Genomic DNA, 17,632 nt, shown 5'->3' with positions numbered 1-17,632 from the left:
ATAATCAGTTTATATTATTTTAGATTACTATCCAATTCTGTGATACTGTATTCCTTGTATTCTGTGATACTGTTTCTGGTTGTGCTTCTTAACCTGGTAAGTATGACCCCAGGGCTCTATATTATTGTGTGCCAAAGGAACACATAGCTTAAGCATGAGCCCTCATTCTAGATGCACTCCCAGTGGTCAGTTATTTCAAACATTGTTCATATAAAAATGTTACAGAAGATGTAAATGAATGCATTAGAGAAGACTCAGGTTATGTACAATATTGTAAAAGCCCCCAAGTGAGCTTATCCTCACATTCTCAGTTTTTCTCCTCTTTCTCCCAGGGAGAAGTGCAGTCAGAAGTTGGTGAGCATCTCTCTGGTGCCTCTTCCTTTAAATACACATGTGTATTCAGTAGTGTATTTTTTTCAACTTTTTGTTGTCTGTCAAGGATTTGAGGGTCCTTGAGAGTAGATGCCATCTGAAAACATAACTTAAAAAAAAAAAAATAGTGAAGCAGAAGAATGCATATACTGATAGATTTTTAAGTATATAACACAAATATCCCAATAAATGTAGTGCTGGAGGCCACTTTGGGTTACCCAGAATATTTCATAATTTCCATCTGATTTCTTCTTTGATGATTTTTTCTTTCTTTCTTTTATACTTTATATATACTTTTATATATTACTTTACTTTAAAACATTTTGAATTTGTTGTTATCTTTCTGTTTTTTTAATTTCTATTTTAATTTCCTTGAATCAGTATATTCTAGGATTTCAGTTTGAAATTTTGAGAATTTTTTATGCCCACATTAAGATATATTTTGAAAAATGTACCATGTACATTTGTAAAGACTGTGTATTCTGTAGATTTTGCTTATAGTGTTATATAAATGCCACCCAGGTAAAGTTGTCAACTTGATGAATCTATCTTTGTCTGCTTATTCTCTCAGTTATTGAAAGAAATACTAGCATTTCTAGTTAGGTGTTGTTAGTATTAAATAGGTTGTGTGTGTTTGTTAAAATTTCTCTTTGCCTACATGTTTTGAAACTTGGGTCATGTGAATTGTTGAATTATTTTTAAAAGTATTTCTCTATTCTGGAATTTCCATTTGTCCTGTTTTTAATAGATTTCAGGTCTCTAGAGAAATGTTCTAGCTTTATTAACCCTACTAACAATAGTTACTTTATTTACTTTTTCTTTTTAGATTATTTATTTATTTGACAGACCGAGATCACAAGTAGGCAGAGAGGCAGGCAGAGAGAGAGGAGGAAGCAGGCTCCCTGCTGAACAGAGAGCCCGATGTGGGGCTCGATCCCAGGACCCTGGAACCATGACCTGAGCCGAAGGCAGAGGCTTTAACCCACTGTGCCACCCAGGCGCCCCAACCATAGTTACTTTAAAGTCACTGCCAGAAAGTTCTGGTATCTAGATTACTTGTGTGTATCTTTTTCTCTTCAATCATTGAGTTCTGTTTTATAGCATATTTTGTATATTTTTATTGAATGGCAGGTGTTGTGAATTAAAAATATTAGAGGCTCTTGAGGGTACTTGTTTATCCATAGAGAGAGTTAAGTTTTCTTCTGGATGATTGCAAACTGACAGAGCATCTTGATTCCTTCGAAGTCTGGTTTGAGGCTTTGTAAGGAGAGCTTCGTTTCACTTTTGTCTTTACTTGTGCAACTTATCCCTTGTCCTAGGGCATGGCTCTTCTAGGGTGTTACCTAGAAGCCAGAATATTCATGAAGGCTCCTCTTCCTTTGTGGGGCTTGTACTCTATTGTCTGGTTCATCAATATTGCCTACCTGCTGTTATTTTCTTGGTTTCATGATCTGAACTTAGGCAGTTTCAGTGGGAGGTTGACTGGTGACTTAGGGGAATTTACAAGCCGATTTTTCACTTCTTTGCTATTTTCTTGGCAGTCTCAACTCTCACCTTTTTTCTTCAGCCCAGTAAGTCTGCAGTTTTCCGCAAATGCTTTCAGGGCGAATACCAGGGTGAATATGGCACTAACCTTGTGCATCTCCCTTTTTCAAGCTATGTAAGTCCATAATTATTCATTGCAACATTATTTATAAGATAGAGAAGCGACCAAAGTGTCTACCAACAGATGGATACATAGAGAAAATGTGATTATTCAGCTACAGAAAAGAAGGAAATCCTGTCATTTGTAACAGTATGTCTGTTTGGAGGACACTATGCTAAGTGAAAGCTGGACACGGACAAATCCTATATTATCTCACTTATTTTGTGTTACCTAAAAATGTTGAGCTCACAGAAACAGTAGAATCATGGTTTCAGAAGAAAAGAATCATGGTTGCATTGAAGTTGAGGGTAAGTGGAGAAAATGGAGAGATGTTAGTCAAATTTTATGAACTTTCTGTTATAAAGATAAATAAGTCCTGACAATCTAATGTACATGGTGACTATAGTTAACAGTATTGTGTAGTGTATATGAAATTTATACATCTTGCAGTGGTCTCACAAAAAAAGATGATAACTATGTAAGGCAATAGGTGTGTTAATTAACCTGGTTTTGGCAATCATTTTGCAATGTATGCAGATCTTGAAACATCACATTGTTCATCTTAAAATCATGTTATACAACCTACATATATACAATTTTAATTTATCAGTGATACCTCAATAACTGGCCAGAAAATTTTGAAAATAAAATAAGTGGTAACTGTGTGGTCATGGATGTATTAATTAGCTTGATTTTGGCAGTTAATTCTCAGTGTATACGTCATCATCATCATGTTTCGTACCTTAAATACATAATTTTTTGTGTGTCATGTGTTTCAACAAAGCTGGGGAAAAAATAGAGCCACCCAGGTAATAAATGAAAATAAATAAATAAGAAATTTCCCTCTAGTTCTGTTTTCTGGGAAATCTAGGCAAAGACACGTCTTAGCCTCATAAAGTACTCAAAACTCACTCTCCCTCCCTTTATCTCTCATACTTCTGCTTAAGCAGGTAATATCTTTCTTGAAGCTCAGTTAAATTAATGAAAACAGACCGGTGGGTCCCTCCTCAGTCCCTTGTCAACCATGGCCAGGCAGTTACAAAGACCTGTGGCTATTCCCACAACATTCAGTGGTTAAGGCAAAGAGATTGGGAGGTTTCCTGGCACATAAAGGATGCGCGGGTGAGATGGATGAATTAGGCTTAGATGCAGAAGTAGAGGCTACGTGCCCCAAAGTGTGCCTGATTACCTGCTTGTACACACTTCACTTTGTTGACAGTGTACTTTCAATATTAGATTCTGTTTCCAGCTTTGTTTTTGCTTTGTTCCCAAGTTTTGTTTTGTTTAACTTGGTGGACTTTGTTTTTCCAGCTTTAATCATTTGAATTCTCTGAGGACTTTGTTTTATCTTGCTTCTGGTCACCTTGTGTAGGTGCAAATCTGATTCTGGTCCCTGAGATCCTACTCATACCTTTGGGATTTATAGCCCAGCTGCGCTCACCCTGAGAAAAGTGCGGCATACTTGGCATTTCCCAACCATACAAAAAATAATGATTATGACACATAATAACCTCAAATATCAAAGTTGAGAAGTTTCATTCTTCTGCTTCTGAGTATTTTTAAATCAGGTATTATAGATTCCATCTTCTAAGACTTTGAATAGATTGCATGGATCAATTTTGTTATTTCCTTCCAAGGTAGAAATTTCAAAACACATTGGAAATATCCCTCTTCCTTACCTTACTTCACTATGCAGTTATTATAATGATTAGTTATATTTTAAACTTTTTGATAAAACTTTTAAAACTCTTTTTTTAAAGATATTTATTTATTTGAGGGAGAGTGAGAGCATAAGCGAGAAGGGGGCAGAGGGAGAGAGAGAAGCAGATTCCCCACTTAGCAGGGAGTCCAGTGTGGGGCTCCATCCCAGGACCCTATGACCTTGACCTGTGCTGAAGACAGACGCTTAACCAGCTAAGCCACCCAGGCACCCCAAATTTGTAAAACTCTTAAAAAAATGTTTTTATGCATTCCTAATATCCATTCGTTTCTTATGCCAATGATTGAGCAGCAGTATTTTGAAATTAATATTTTGATGGTTTTTCATCCATGTAAAGCGTTTTCCCATTTTATAGATAGAAAAGGCAGTCAGATAGTTTGCCTTTATGTGGGCAACTCATGCATTTGATTCTTTTCTCTCTACAGTTCAAGGGTTTTCTTCAGAAAGAGATTTTGAAAAGTATGTTAAGCAAGAGAATAACTCTAAAAAAGTGTTGGTTGCTATTATTTTTGACCATGAGTTCCAAAATAGCAATGATCCCCTGCCATTTAAGGTAAGAGGTTTTTAATGTAGAAACATCATAAGTGTACTTTGTATTTCTGAGGCTTAATGAAGTAGAAGCGTAATTATTTCATTTATTAAATGGGGAGACTGCAACTTACCTACAATCATACTGCTTGTACATAGTAGAGTAGAGATTTAAATCCATATCTAATTTTTGTGTCGATGCCTTTATTTAGCCAGAGCTTTAGGTAGATGGGGCAAGAATTGATTTCACCACATACCAGGTTTTCTCCTTATAAATCATAGTCATCGGAGACATTGACCTTTACCACTGGATCTAATATAGCTGCTATCTCCAACTCTGGGCGTGATGGTGAAGTACATGCACATTTCCCAGGTCAAAAGACCTGAGGTGTTAAAGCAGATGCATCTTCACCAGGATGGAACACAACATGAAAATGTACCTCTTTCTTTTGACCAAATCGCATCATTTTTTTCCAAAATCTAAACCTGGAACACAGTATTAAGGCTTAGCCAAGCAGAATCAGAATTAGGACATAGGCAGACACTGAGATTCTGATAACAACTTCCAAGAAGAGAGATGAGGACTGTGCTTTGAACTTGGCATCCCTGGTGTTGAGGGAAATAGCCAAGTTATGTTACAGATGTATGCACAGGGCTATAATTCTACATTTAAGATACAGATGGTTGTCAATGGAATGAAAAAGTAAAGAAAATCCCTGGGTCATAAGTATAGTTGTAAGTATCTTGTGTTCTGTCCCATCATTCCCTCATTCCTTTCATGTTTATTAAATTCCCTCAAGTCACTGATTCAGTGTAAGTGATGCTGATGTAGGCTCATCGGTGTATACATCGAATGTGGTCAAAATGTTTTTGGTACAGTTTCAAACCTCACCTTGTACGATCTCCCGACTGTTCCGTCCCCTTAGCTGATTCTTACCTTTAACACTGCTACTGTGACTCGCTCTACAGTCGCTCTCCCAACCACACCCACCCCTTCTTCATCTTCCCATAAATGCCCCGTACATATTACTATTACTGAATTTACGATAGTGTAATATATATATAAATGTCTCAACTAGAATTTGAGCTCCGTGAGGAATAGGTGCTATATCTTAATCCTTGAACACACAGTAAGTGCCTAAAACTTTTGTCTTGGTAACTTGGGTGTATTAATATTTGCCTAGATTTATGATATCTGCCTGCCCCTCCTGGTGTTACTGATTTCTTTGGTCTGACCCCTGACTTTAGGCAACTGCTGGACCATTTGCTGTCTTGCAAAGTGACTTAGATCCATCATGATCTACCTTTAAGTTTAGTTCTCTAGAATTAGTATTATCTTTTCATTTAATAATGAAATCATGCAGTATTTCACTTTTATAATTTCACATATCTCATCTGTCTTCATGTGGGATTCTTTCTTAGGCTCTAATCACTTTTAGGAAAGGAAGAGATTTTCCTTTTGGAACACTTGGCTGCCATAATGGGAAGAGAAATTAGCAATACCTTTCGGTATGTTTCATTTCAGTATGCATGCCACCTGTCTATTTTGGGAAAGAGACATTGGCAATGGTGTGCAATGTTTGCTTACCACAAACCCACACTAGCCACACAGCAAGTCTGCTCCGTTGGCTGATGTTCAGAATCTGCTTAGTGCTCAACACTCTACCTCAGAATCATACATGTGCAATTTTTCTTTAACTTTCTTTTGTTTCTCATTCTCACTTAATTATTTTTTCACTTACAGATATTATTTCTTTTTGCTCCTTATAGGTAAAATATTTTCTGCGTTTCAGTAGTTTTCAGAGGAACAAGTATGTGACTTTTTTCCGAACGGACGGCTGGGAAACAGGTGTTCTCTTTCCACCTTTTCCTTCTGCGGGACCCAGAAGTCAAAGTAATTCAAATGGGGGACAGCCTGGTGAGCCTATCTTTAGTTATACTTATTTTTTTTATATATAATTTTTTATTTTTTATAAACATATATTTTTATCCCCAGGGGTACAGGTCTGTGAACCACCAGGTTTACACACTTCAATAAATGAAACAAGATGGGATTTGGAGGGAGACAAACCATAAGTGACTCTTAATCTCATAGTTATACTTATTTTAATATCCAAGTAATAAAAAAAGAACCGTCACTTATTTATATAAGTGATAAAAAAGCTTGTGATAGAAATTTGTTAATTTTTAACTTACTATATTGCTGGTGATTTCTTTATTTAAAATTTTCAGCGTCCAAAAGCTTGTGTAAAATTTCTGTACATTGGAACAATGTATTTTTATGCAGGTTCAGCTCAACTCAACTAAACTCTTGGAATTTAAATGGTCAGCTCCTCCCTTTAGGTGTATGACAAAGGAGGGGACTAGCATCTTTAAGAAAACAGAACAAACAATTATATACTTTAGTGTCCACTGTTCATTTCACCACAATTTCTGGCACAAGATTATAGGATATTCAAACAAGCAGGAAAATGTTACATAAAATTAAAAGAAAAAAAGAGTCAATTTAAGTAAGTGGACAGATAAGCTAGATGCTGGAATTGCAGACAAAGAGTTTAAAATAATTTTGAGTATTTCAATGTCATGTTGTTAGCAAATATTCTCTGATATAATGTGATGAAGAGGACACTTTACCTCTGTAAAACTTGTAACTCTGTTAGTGAAAAAAGATCATTCAAATACAAAATACAGAACGTACTCCAAAATACATGCCCAGTATTCTTGAAAACTCTCAAGGTCGTGAAAAACAAGAAAGGATAATAAAGTTTCATAGATCAGAGGAGACTATGGAGACATGACAACTAAATCCAATGTAGTAACCTAGGTGGGAACAGGAAAAAAAAAATGACACTGGGGAAAAACTGGTGAAATCCAAACAAAGTTTGTATAAACTAGAAATTGTTTTGTGACAATACTAATTTCTTAGTACCATGTACCATGGTAATATAAGATGTCATATTCGGGAAGCTGGGTGCAGGGTGTAAGTAATATTTTTCAGTCTTTTTTTTTTTCATTATTGCCAGAAAATGTATTACTATAAAAGAAAAAATTGACAGATAGAACTTCATTAAAATTAAATATTTCAGCCCATGTGAAGGTCTCTATTAAAAGAGTAAGGTGGGACCCAGAAAGGAGAAAATGTGACACAGATTCACATTCAAAATCTATAAGGAAGTTATGTTGATGAACAGAAAATTCAGTTTTTAGATGTCATAGCTTGGCCAAATCTTAATAAAAGTTTTAAGTGTTAGCTCATTTTTATACTAAACTTATGTAACAGTAAGTAGCTATTTGCATATTGCGACATATCCAAAGACCACACTGAGTAGCTCTGCTTTTGTGGACATCAGCTCATGTAATTCACTCCGTATGAACTTCACTTAATTTTTCAAATATCAAGGGTACAGAATTAAAGTCTTTTCCTATGCTATAGTTTATTCAGTTCTCATCCAGTTTATTGAAATTGCAGAAAGCAGCTCTGTAATTTCACACAATATTTTACTTTCTAGGAAGCTGGGAATTAGGATCCTTTTAAAAAGAATCTAAAAAAACCCACAAATGAGCAAACAAAAAGCGGAATCAGACCTACAAATACAGAGAACAAGCTGATGATTGCCAAAGGGAGGGATAGGCAAAGTGCGAGAAGGGGAGATACAGGCTTCCAGTTAAGGAATGGGAATAAAAGGCAAAGCACAAGGAATATAGTCAATTGTACTAGAATAGCATTGTATGGTGACAAATGTTATCCACAGTTGTGGTGAGCACAGCACAATATATACTCATATTGAATCACAACATTGTACACCTGAAACTAATGTAACATTGTGCATCAAACATACTCAAGTAAATAAAAATTTAAATAATAAAAAATATTTATTGTGTATTTTGTGGGGAAACCGTAATAGCTGTGAAATTTAGACCATTTTAACAGGAGCCTCTTCACGATAATTAACTTTGTTGTTTCTGACATACTTTAGTTACGTTTTTCTTTGTTCATTTCAGCTATATCTTGTTCTGTTGTACTTAGCAATCCTTGTTTTGTCATTTAGGGTACATCACTGAAGGGTTTCTGGCAATGCAGCATGCTGTGGATCAGGCCATCATGAAATATTATAACCACACAGCTACACAAAAGCTATTCCAAGATGTCACTGTCTTTGTTCAAAGATTTCCATATCCAGAATATTCTCATGATTACTTCTTTACCTTTTTTGGTATTGTCATCCCGTTAGTAATATTATTTATCTTCTCTATGAATCATCTTACCCTCATTCAGTCTATTGTGTGGGAAAAGGAAAAGCGATTGAAGGTAACTCTGCTTTTCTTGGGGTAAATAGAGCTTCTGGAGAAAAAGCTGGGTCTGTAGCATAAATTGGAGGCTGGATTATTTCTACCCACTCAGCCCTGGTAGATGGTCATGTTTCAGTAGCAGCCAGAAAGTGAACACTGATTTCTCTTGGCAATTTTCTAGAATTTTGTTTTTATTGGAGTTCTTCGGTTTTATTTCTAGAAGACTACTTCACAAGATTATTGCAAATAGAATTTAAATGCCAAATCTCTAAAATCCCTCTGGAATAGCTGTGTTGCAAAGACTTAATCAACTGGACTAATAGAATTGTCTTGATGAATTTAGATACAAGTAAATTTCAAGATTCTGTAATTCTATGATTAGTTTTCCTCAGTTGTTTTTTTTTTTTTTTCTAAATGACCTCTTATTGTCCCCTTCAGAATTTGTATGTCTTGGTAGAGAGCATGTTGTATTATGGCCAGAGGCTTTAATTTAATTTAATTTATTTACTTTACTTTTTTATTTACTTCAATTATTTAATTTAATAATTAATATATGATTATTAGCATATATAATTATAAGTAATACATTATTACATATTTAACATATATGATATATAATAATATTATAGTATAAATAGAGAGGGAGAGATTATTTATATAATTATATATAATTGATTTATTGCCTAATTTGTTTCAGGAACTCTGATAAATCATAGATTTGAATCCTATCTCTATTATTTTTTGACTCTGACATGTCATATGACTTTTCTAGGCTTTTTTCTCAGCTATAAATTGAGTATAACAATAACAACCAATTTGGAGGGTTGTCATGATAGTAAGCTAGATACTGTGTAAAAAATTATCACCATCAAAACAGCTGCCTGATGTTATGAGGTGGAAAGGAGGAGATAGCAGTTGAGGGTTTGGTACATAGTCAGGTACCTTGTGAGTGTTCAATAGCTATTAGATGTGGCTGTTAACATCAGTCATCTCTCCATTTCACTTATCTCCTTGTGTAGTCTTAAATCATGTCATTTTTCTCTCTTTCCTCTCTTAGTGGCTCCACCACTTCACAGATCAGCCTCCCATTGCTTCTCACCATCACCTCTTCTCACTCCGGGCTCTTTTCACACATCTCCTCACCCTTCAGCTTTCCTCTGGATCTACCTTGTACATTGTTGCCAGGGTTATTGTCCTCTAACACAGATGGCTATAAATAGATTTTAAGGTTGTATTTATCTTTGTTCTCTCCTGAATAAATTCCACTTAAGCATATACATTTTCTAATATTTGGCCTCTGCCTACTCCTTGTTTTGTTGTTATTGTTTACAAATATAATTTAAATGCCAAATGCTGTCAAACATCTCTGGAATAAGGAGAACTACAAAGAAATAATCTACTGGATTTGTGGAGCTGTGTTAGATACAAATCAATTCCAACATTCTATGATTCTGTGATTGAAGAAGAAATTTCTTATGGAAGCATTGTTGACACACAGTGTTACATTAGTTTCATCCGTACAGCATTGAACACATTTGCACATTATGCTATGCTTAAGACAGGTGTTAACTACCATCTGTCAACATGAAACACTATTATAATACTTCTGACTATATTTCCTATGCTGTACCTCTCGTCTCTATTACTTACTCATTTGATAACCGGAAGCTGGTAACTCCCACTCCCCTTCACCGATTTTGCCCATGCCCCCCACTCTCCTCTCTGGCACCCAGCAGTTCTCTGTATTTATAGAGATGTCTTTGTTTTTGTTAATTTGTTTGTAGTCCATCTATAGTTGAATGAATAAAGAAGATGTTGCATAGAGCTACAATGGAATATTAGCCATTAAAAAAAGAGATCTTGCCATTTGTGACAGTATGGATGTCATTACTTTTTGATGTCATGTTCAGTGATTCATTAGCTGCATGTTTTTAACTTCTTGAGGAACCTCCATACTGTTTTCCAGCTTGCATTCCCACCAACAGTGTAAGAGGGTTCTCCTTTCTCCATATCCTTGCCAATAGTTGTTTCCTATCCAGTTAATTTTGTCCATTCTAACTGGTGTAACGTGATACCTCATTATGGTTTTGAATTGCAATTCCCTGACAACAAGTGATGTGGAGCATTTTTTTCCATGTGTCAGTTAGCCACATTTCTATGACTTCTCTGGAGGAGTGTCTGTTCATGTCTAATGCCCATTTTTTGACTGGATTATTTGTTTTTTGAGTGTTGAGTTTGGGAAGTTCTTTATAAATCTTGGATATTAGCCCTTTATCTGTATTGTTGTGTGCAAATATCTTCTCCCATTCCATAGGTTGCCTTTTAGTTTTGTTGACTGTTTCCTTTGCTGTGCAGAAGCTTTTCATCTTGATGAAGTCCCAAAAGTTCATTTTTTATTTTTGGTTCCCTTGCCTCTAAAGATGTGTCTTGGAAGAAGTTGCTGTGGCCAAGGTTGAAGAGGTTACTGCCTATGTTCTCCTCTAGGATTTTGATGGATTCCTGTCTCACATTGAGGTCTTTCAACCATTTTGAGTTTATCTTTGTGTATGGTGTAAGAGAATGATGCAGTTTCATTCTTCTGCATGTAGCTGTCCTGTTTTCCCAGCATCATATATTAAAGAGACTGTCCATTGGATATTCTTTCCTGGTTTGTCAAAGATCAGTTGACCATAGAGTTGAGGGTCAATTTCTGGAGTCTCTATTCTGTTCTATTGGTCTGCATGTCTGTTTTTGTGCCAGAACCATACTACTGTCTTGGTAATTACAGCTTTGTAATTGAGCTTGAAGTCCAGAATTGTGATGCCTCCAGCTTTGGTTTTCTTTTTTACCATTCCCCTAGCAATTTGGGGTCTTTTCTGGTTCCATACAAATTTTAGAATTGTTCCAACTCTGTGAAAAATATAGATGTTATTTTGATAAGGATTGCACTGAATGTATAGATTGCTCTGGGCAGCATAGACATTTTAACAATGTTTATTCAGCAACGTGGCAGGATACAAAATTAATGCACAGAAATCAGGCCCATTTCTATACCCTGAACAGTGTGTCTGAAGAAAGAAAAATCAAGGTGTTTATCCCATTTACAATTGCATAAAAACCATAAGATACCTAGGAATAAACCTAATGAACAAGGTAAAGGATCTGTACTCTAGAAACTATAGAATACTTATATTTCATTTTTAAAATATTTTCATTGAAGTATAACATACATACACACAGAAAAGTGCACAAATCGGAAGTATATATATTTTAATCCATTCAGGGTACTGTAATAAAAATATCATAAACTATATAGCTTATAAGCAATAGAAACTTATTTGTCTCAGTTCTGTGGCCTGGAAAGTCCAAGAACAAGGTGCCAATAGATTCAGAATGTCTGATTAGAAACTGCTCTGCTGTTTGTAGATGGCATCTCATTGATCACTGTCTTCCCATGTAACAGAAGAAATGTGAGCTTTCTGGGATCTCCTTTATAATTCATGAGGATTCATGAGGGCTCAGTCCTCACCACCTAATTATCTCTCAGGGACCTCACCTTAACGTGCCGTCACACAGGGGACTAGGTTTTCAATTTATTAATTTTGAGGAGATACTAGCATTCAAACTTTCATGAAGAAAGTATGTCCATTTTATCGTGAGCCCTGTAAGAAATAAAATACTGCTAACACTCTAGAAGTTTTCTTGTGTACGCCTCTAAACATTTTCCCCAAAGTACACACTAACCTGATTTCTAATATTATGAGTTAGTTTTGTCTGCCTTGACCTTGATAAATGGAATCATGCAGTGTATTATGTTGTGTCTGTGATTCTTTCAGCTAAATATGTAGCTGTAGTTCATTTATATTCATTGAGATATATGAATTTTAAGAGTCCATAATATGACTATCACAATTTATCTATGTTCCTCTAGGGTTTGGAGTTAGGATATTATAAGTAATTCTTTGGGGCGCCTGGGTGGCTCAGTGGGTTAAAGCCTTTGCCTTCAGCTCGGGTCATGATCTCAGGGTCCTGGGATCGAGCCCCGCATCGGGCTCTCTGCTCGGCAGTGAGCCTGCTTCCCTTCCTCTCTCGGCTTGCCTTTCTGTCTACTTGTGATCTCCATCTCTCAAATAAATAAAATATTTTTTTAAAAAACAATATAAGTAATTCTTCTATGAATATTTTACATATTTTTTGCTGCATGTTAGATTATGTATATTTACCTTCAGTATATAGTGCTAAAGTTTGTCAGTAAAATTTTGCCGATTTTCACATCCATTAGCAATGTATGAAAATTCTGTTTGCTCTACATTTCACCAAAATTTTTTCTAATTTTATCTAATTTTCTAATTTTTTTAAATTTATGGGACTGTAATGGCCTCAAAAATGTAGAGATCTTTCACTTTTCATTGTTTTAATTGTTAAAGTCTTTCACCTCCTTGGTTGAGTTTATTCCTAAATATTTTACTCTTTTTTATTTGAGAGAGAGAGAGACCACCAGCAGGGTAAAGAGCAGAGGGATGGGCAGACTCCCTGCTGAGCAGAGAGCCCCATTTGCAACTCGATCCTGAGGACTTGATCCTGGGAATCCTGGATCACGATATGAGTTGAAGGCAGATGCTTAACTATTGAGCCACAGGGGCACCCCATAGTTTTTTATAAGATTATTTATTTATTTATTTATTTATTTATTTATTTAACAGAAACACAGCAACAGAGGGAACACAAGCAGGGGGATTGGGAAAGGGAGAAGCAGGCTTCCCCCTGAGCAGAGAGCCCAATGTGGACTCAATCCAAGGACCCTGGGATCATGACCTTAGCCAAAGGCAGACGCTTAACCACCGAGCCACCCAGGTGCCCCAGCACCCCGTATTTTACTCATTTTGATGTTCTTATAAGTGGAATTGTTTTCTTTTTTTTTTTAAGATTTTATTTATTTATTTGACAGAGATCACAAGTAGATAGAGAGGAAGGCAGAGAGAGAGAGGGAAGCAGGCTTCCTGCTGAGCAGAGAGCCCGATGCGGGACTCGATCCCAGGACCCTGAGATCATGACTGAGCCGAAGGCAGTGGCTTAATTCACTGAGCCACCCAGGCACCATGGAATTGTTTTCTTAATTCCCATTTTAGATTGCTTATTGGTAGTGTATAGAGAAGTTCAACTGATCTTTGTTTGTTGACTTTGTATTCTTCTACTTTGAGGAGTCACTTATTAACTCTTTTTAGTGTGGAATCTGATTTGCATATAACATTGTCTCATCTACTTGGATGCCTTATATATTTTTTTTTCTAAATTGTCAATTTAGAAAATTGTCAATTTTCTAAATTGTCCTTCTCCCATTGTGTATTTTTTACTTCTTTGTCATAAATTAATTGGCTGTACATGTGTGAGTTTATCTCTGTGCTCTCTATTCTGTTGCATTGCTCAATGTTTTAATGTCTGTCTTAATGTCTGTTTTAATGACAGCACTGGATTTGGTTACTATAGATTTGTAATATAGTTTGAAATCAGGAAGTGGAATGTTCCAGCTTTTTTCTTCTTTCTGAAGATTGCTTTGCCTATTTGGGGTATTTTGTGGTTCCTTATAAATTTTAGGATTGTTAGGGGTACCTGGGTGGCTCAGTGGGTAAAGCCTCTGCCTTTGGCTCAACTCACGATCTCAGGGTCCTGGGATTTAGCCCTGCATCAGGCTCTCTGCTCAGCGGGGAGCCTGCTTCCCCCTCTCTCTGCCTGCCTCTCTCCCTACTTGTGATCACTCCCTCTCTTCGAAATAAAAAAAAGTTTTTTTAAGGATTGTTCTCTTTCTGTGAAAAATGACAGTGGAATTTTGATGGGGATTGCATTGAATCTGTCCATTGTTTTGGGTAGTATGGACATTTTACCAATATTAATTTTTCCAATCCACAAGCATGGTATACCTGGTTATTTGTTTGTGTTGTTGTCAGTTTTTTTCTTTAGTATCTAGAGTTTTCAGTGTACAGATCTTTCACTTCCTTCGTCAAATTTATTCCCAGGTATCTTATTCTTTTTGCTGCATTTGTAAATGGATTTTTAAAAAATTTATCTTTCTAATATTTCTTTATTAGTGAATAGAACTGCAATAGGTTTTTGTATTTTGGTTTTGTATCCTCCAACTTTACTGAAATTGTTGATTAGTTCTAAAAACTTTTTTGGTGAAATTGTTAGGGTTTCCTATCATGTCATAAGCTAGCAATTCTGATTTGCCTCCATTATTTCTTTCTTGCGCAGTGGCCCAAACTAGAACTTCTAATAGTATATTAAATTAATGGGTTATTAATGGTGTGTCTTTCCTACAGTTAGGTTTCCTTTAATTGCTCTCGACAGTGTTTCAGTTTTCAGAGTAGAAGTTTTACACTTTTTTAAAAAGATGTATTTATTTATTTTAGAGAGAGCAGTGGGAGGAGCAAGGGTAAAAAGAGATACTGAAGCAGATTCCCCACTGGATGTGGGACTCAATCCCAAGCCCCAAGATCATGACCTGAGCTGAAACCAAGAGTTTGCCACCCAACAGACTGAGCTGCTCAGACACCCCAGAAATCTTGCTTCTTTTGTTAAATGTAATTTGTCATTTTCATTGGTTATGAAAACTTGCTAAGTAAGTCTGGCTGTAGCACTGATTGCAAGGAATCATTTATCCCTATTTCTGTCCCCTGTGCATAATAAAGTGGACCTTTGCCCATTTTTAAGAACTTTGCAAAGTATGCAAATTCCAGAGCTCTTCACATTCATTCATTTGTCCCTTCAACAAACATTTATTAAACTCTTTGTATGGGCCAGGCAGATATGGATAGGCATAGTCTCTGCCCTCTACCCCAGAAGAGCTTATAGTTACAGAATTTAATATTGGTACATCAGTGAAATTCAGTAGAAATATTTAAAATAGCCTGTGAAGGCTCATACCACTCATTTGAATCTTCTTATCGGTTTTCTACATTATATGCTTAGCTAAACTTTTTTATGTTCTTTTGATAACACTTGAAATAACAAGTATTTCTTTGAAGAATATAGTTCATAAAGATTATTTCTAAAACTGAATTTTCCCCCTTACTTTTTTTCATGGTTTTAGTGTTTGCTTCCATTTTTTATAATTTAATTAAAATATATTTACATTATTTAATACCTCCTAGAAGAAGGCATGAGAAAAAGAAGGAGGGAGACAAACCATAAGTGACTCTTAATCTCACAAAACAAACTGAGGGTTGCTGGGGGGAGGGGGTTTGGGAGAAGGGGGTGGGATTATGGACGTTGGGGAGGGTATGTGCTTTGGTGAGTGCTGTGAAGTGTGTAAACCTGGTGATTCACAGACCTGTATCCCTGGGGATAAAAATATATGTTTATAAAAAATAAAAAATTTAAAAAAATAAATAAATAAATAAAAAATTAATAAAGACTAAAAAAAAATTTTAAATATAAAAAAAAAGAAAGGGGATATTAATCTAAATAGTTTATAGTTTTATTTAAGAGTTTTTCATACCTGAGCAATAGCAGGTAAGTTTTTGGTGAGATCATTTGTAGGCTTATAAGCTTCATAGCATTGCCACATACTAGCTGAGTAATTTTAATCAAGTCATTAATCTCCTCCTCTATAAATTGGGCATGATAATATTTATTTTTTTTAATTTTTTATTTTTTATAAACATATATTTTTATCCCCAGGGGTACAGGTATGTGAATCACCAGGTTTACACACTTCACAGCACTCACCAAAGCACATACCCTCCCCAATGTCCAAAACCCCACCCCGCTTCTCCCGAACCCCCTCCCCCACAGCAACCCTCAGTTTCTTTTGTGAGATTAAGAGTCACTTATGGTTTGTCTCCCTCCCGATCCCATCTTGTTTCATTTATTCTTCTCCTACCCCCTTAACCCCCCATGTTGCATCACCACTTCCTCATACATGATAATATTTCTTATTTAACCAATTTTGATTGTGGCAGAAATAAATCAGATAATCTTATACATTTTGTATAATTATATTGTTTTACATGATGTTTGATTTGTGTGAACTCTCCCACAGGAGTATCTGCTCATGATAGGACTCAGTAATTGGATGCTCTGGGCTGCCTATTTCTTCACATTCCTCTCTTTGTATTCAGTTATCATCCTTTTGATGTGCATTATTTTCTTTGCCAAGGCAAGTGTCTATTTCACTGTAATATGATATAGCTAAACTTTAAGAGGAAAAACAAGCAACATGGTGTGGGCCTAATAGATTCAGGTTGTCAGGAAGTGAACATGTGCCTATTGTTGACACCACTCTGGAAATTCAGGAGCTGCTTAGTCTCTCAGCATACTAAACTTACTAAATATACTAAGTCTAGATGTGTGGACCTTTTGTAGTTAAGGAATTGTTTCCTCATCTCCCTGAAGTTTGTCATTAGTTTCCCTAGGGCCATTAAAATGTTTAAAGATGTTTCATTTCTCCTCTTTTGTTTTACTGTGATGCCATATAGAGTATGACTCAACTGGCTTCCTGATTGTTTTGTTAGCTAGAACCTGTGCCAGTCATCCAGCACAGTGACCCATCTCTTGTCTTCGTCTTTTTGCTGTGTTTTGCCATCGCCACAATATTCTTCAGCTTCATGGTTAGCACGTTCTTCAATAAAGGTGAGACTGAAACTCCTGGAAAAGATAATTAGTGAAACAATGGGGACTATATTTGGAAGCTTCTGAGACCTTCATTTGCTATCTCATCTGGAGCCTCTGTTCACATTCTAACTAAACAGATAAGTATTGTAAGCACATGGAATGAAAAAAGGGAATGAAGGGAGCAGTGAAAATTAATCTGGCATAGTATACATGTGAAAAAGGATGAAAAACAAAATAACGTCCTACGTGAGTGTTCTTTTTAACCTTTAACTGCCGCTTTTTATATGGTATCGATTTAACTATCCAGCAGGAGTGGTAATGATGGGGATGGCTTCTGTATATTCTATTGAAGGGAATAAAGTCTGTCAGTATCTGATGATGATCTGGAGTATGTAAAGAGAAAGAAAACAAAAAAAAAAAAATTGCTTGCCTGAAAGAAAGGGCCTGTGTACTTCATTAATAGATCTTTATTTTGTGTTTGCTGTGCA

General features: G+C 35.9%; 2 protein-coding genes across 7 annotated transcripts in view; both read left to right on the top strand.

Annotated features, from left to right (window-relative positions):
• The window catches only part of LOC309854548 (phospholipid-transporting ATPase ABCA3-like), a 294,363-nt gene that overhangs the window by 15,487 nt on the left and 261,244 nt on the right, over positions 1-17,632 (top strand). The window lies entirely within an intron of this gene.
• The window catches only part of LOC309854547 (phospholipid-transporting ATPase ABCA3-like), a 123,338-nt gene that overhangs the window by 15,420 nt on the left and 90,286 nt on the right, over positions 1-17,632 (top strand). The window contains exons 4-8 of the mRNA XM_082713824.1: positions 4,163-4,290; positions 6,036-6,183; positions 8,315-8,574; positions 16,573-16,689; positions 17,045-17,162. Of these exons, the coding sequence (XP_082569950.1) occupies positions 4,163-4,290; positions 6,036-6,183; positions 8,315-8,574; positions 16,573-16,689; positions 17,045-17,162 (771 nt within the window). The remainder of the gene's footprint in view (positions 1-4,162; positions 4,291-6,035; positions 6,184-8,314; positions 8,575-16,572; positions 16,690-17,044; positions 17,163-17,632) is intronic.

Source organism: Mustela nivalis, assembly GCF_964662115.1.
Source record: "Mustela nivalis genome assembly, chromosome: 19".
NCBI classification, from domain to species: domain Eukaryota; kingdom Metazoa; phylum Chordata; class Mammalia; order Carnivora; family Mustelidae; genus Mustela; species Mustela nivalis.
This window is presented reverse-complemented; position numbering and strand designations above follow the sequence as displayed.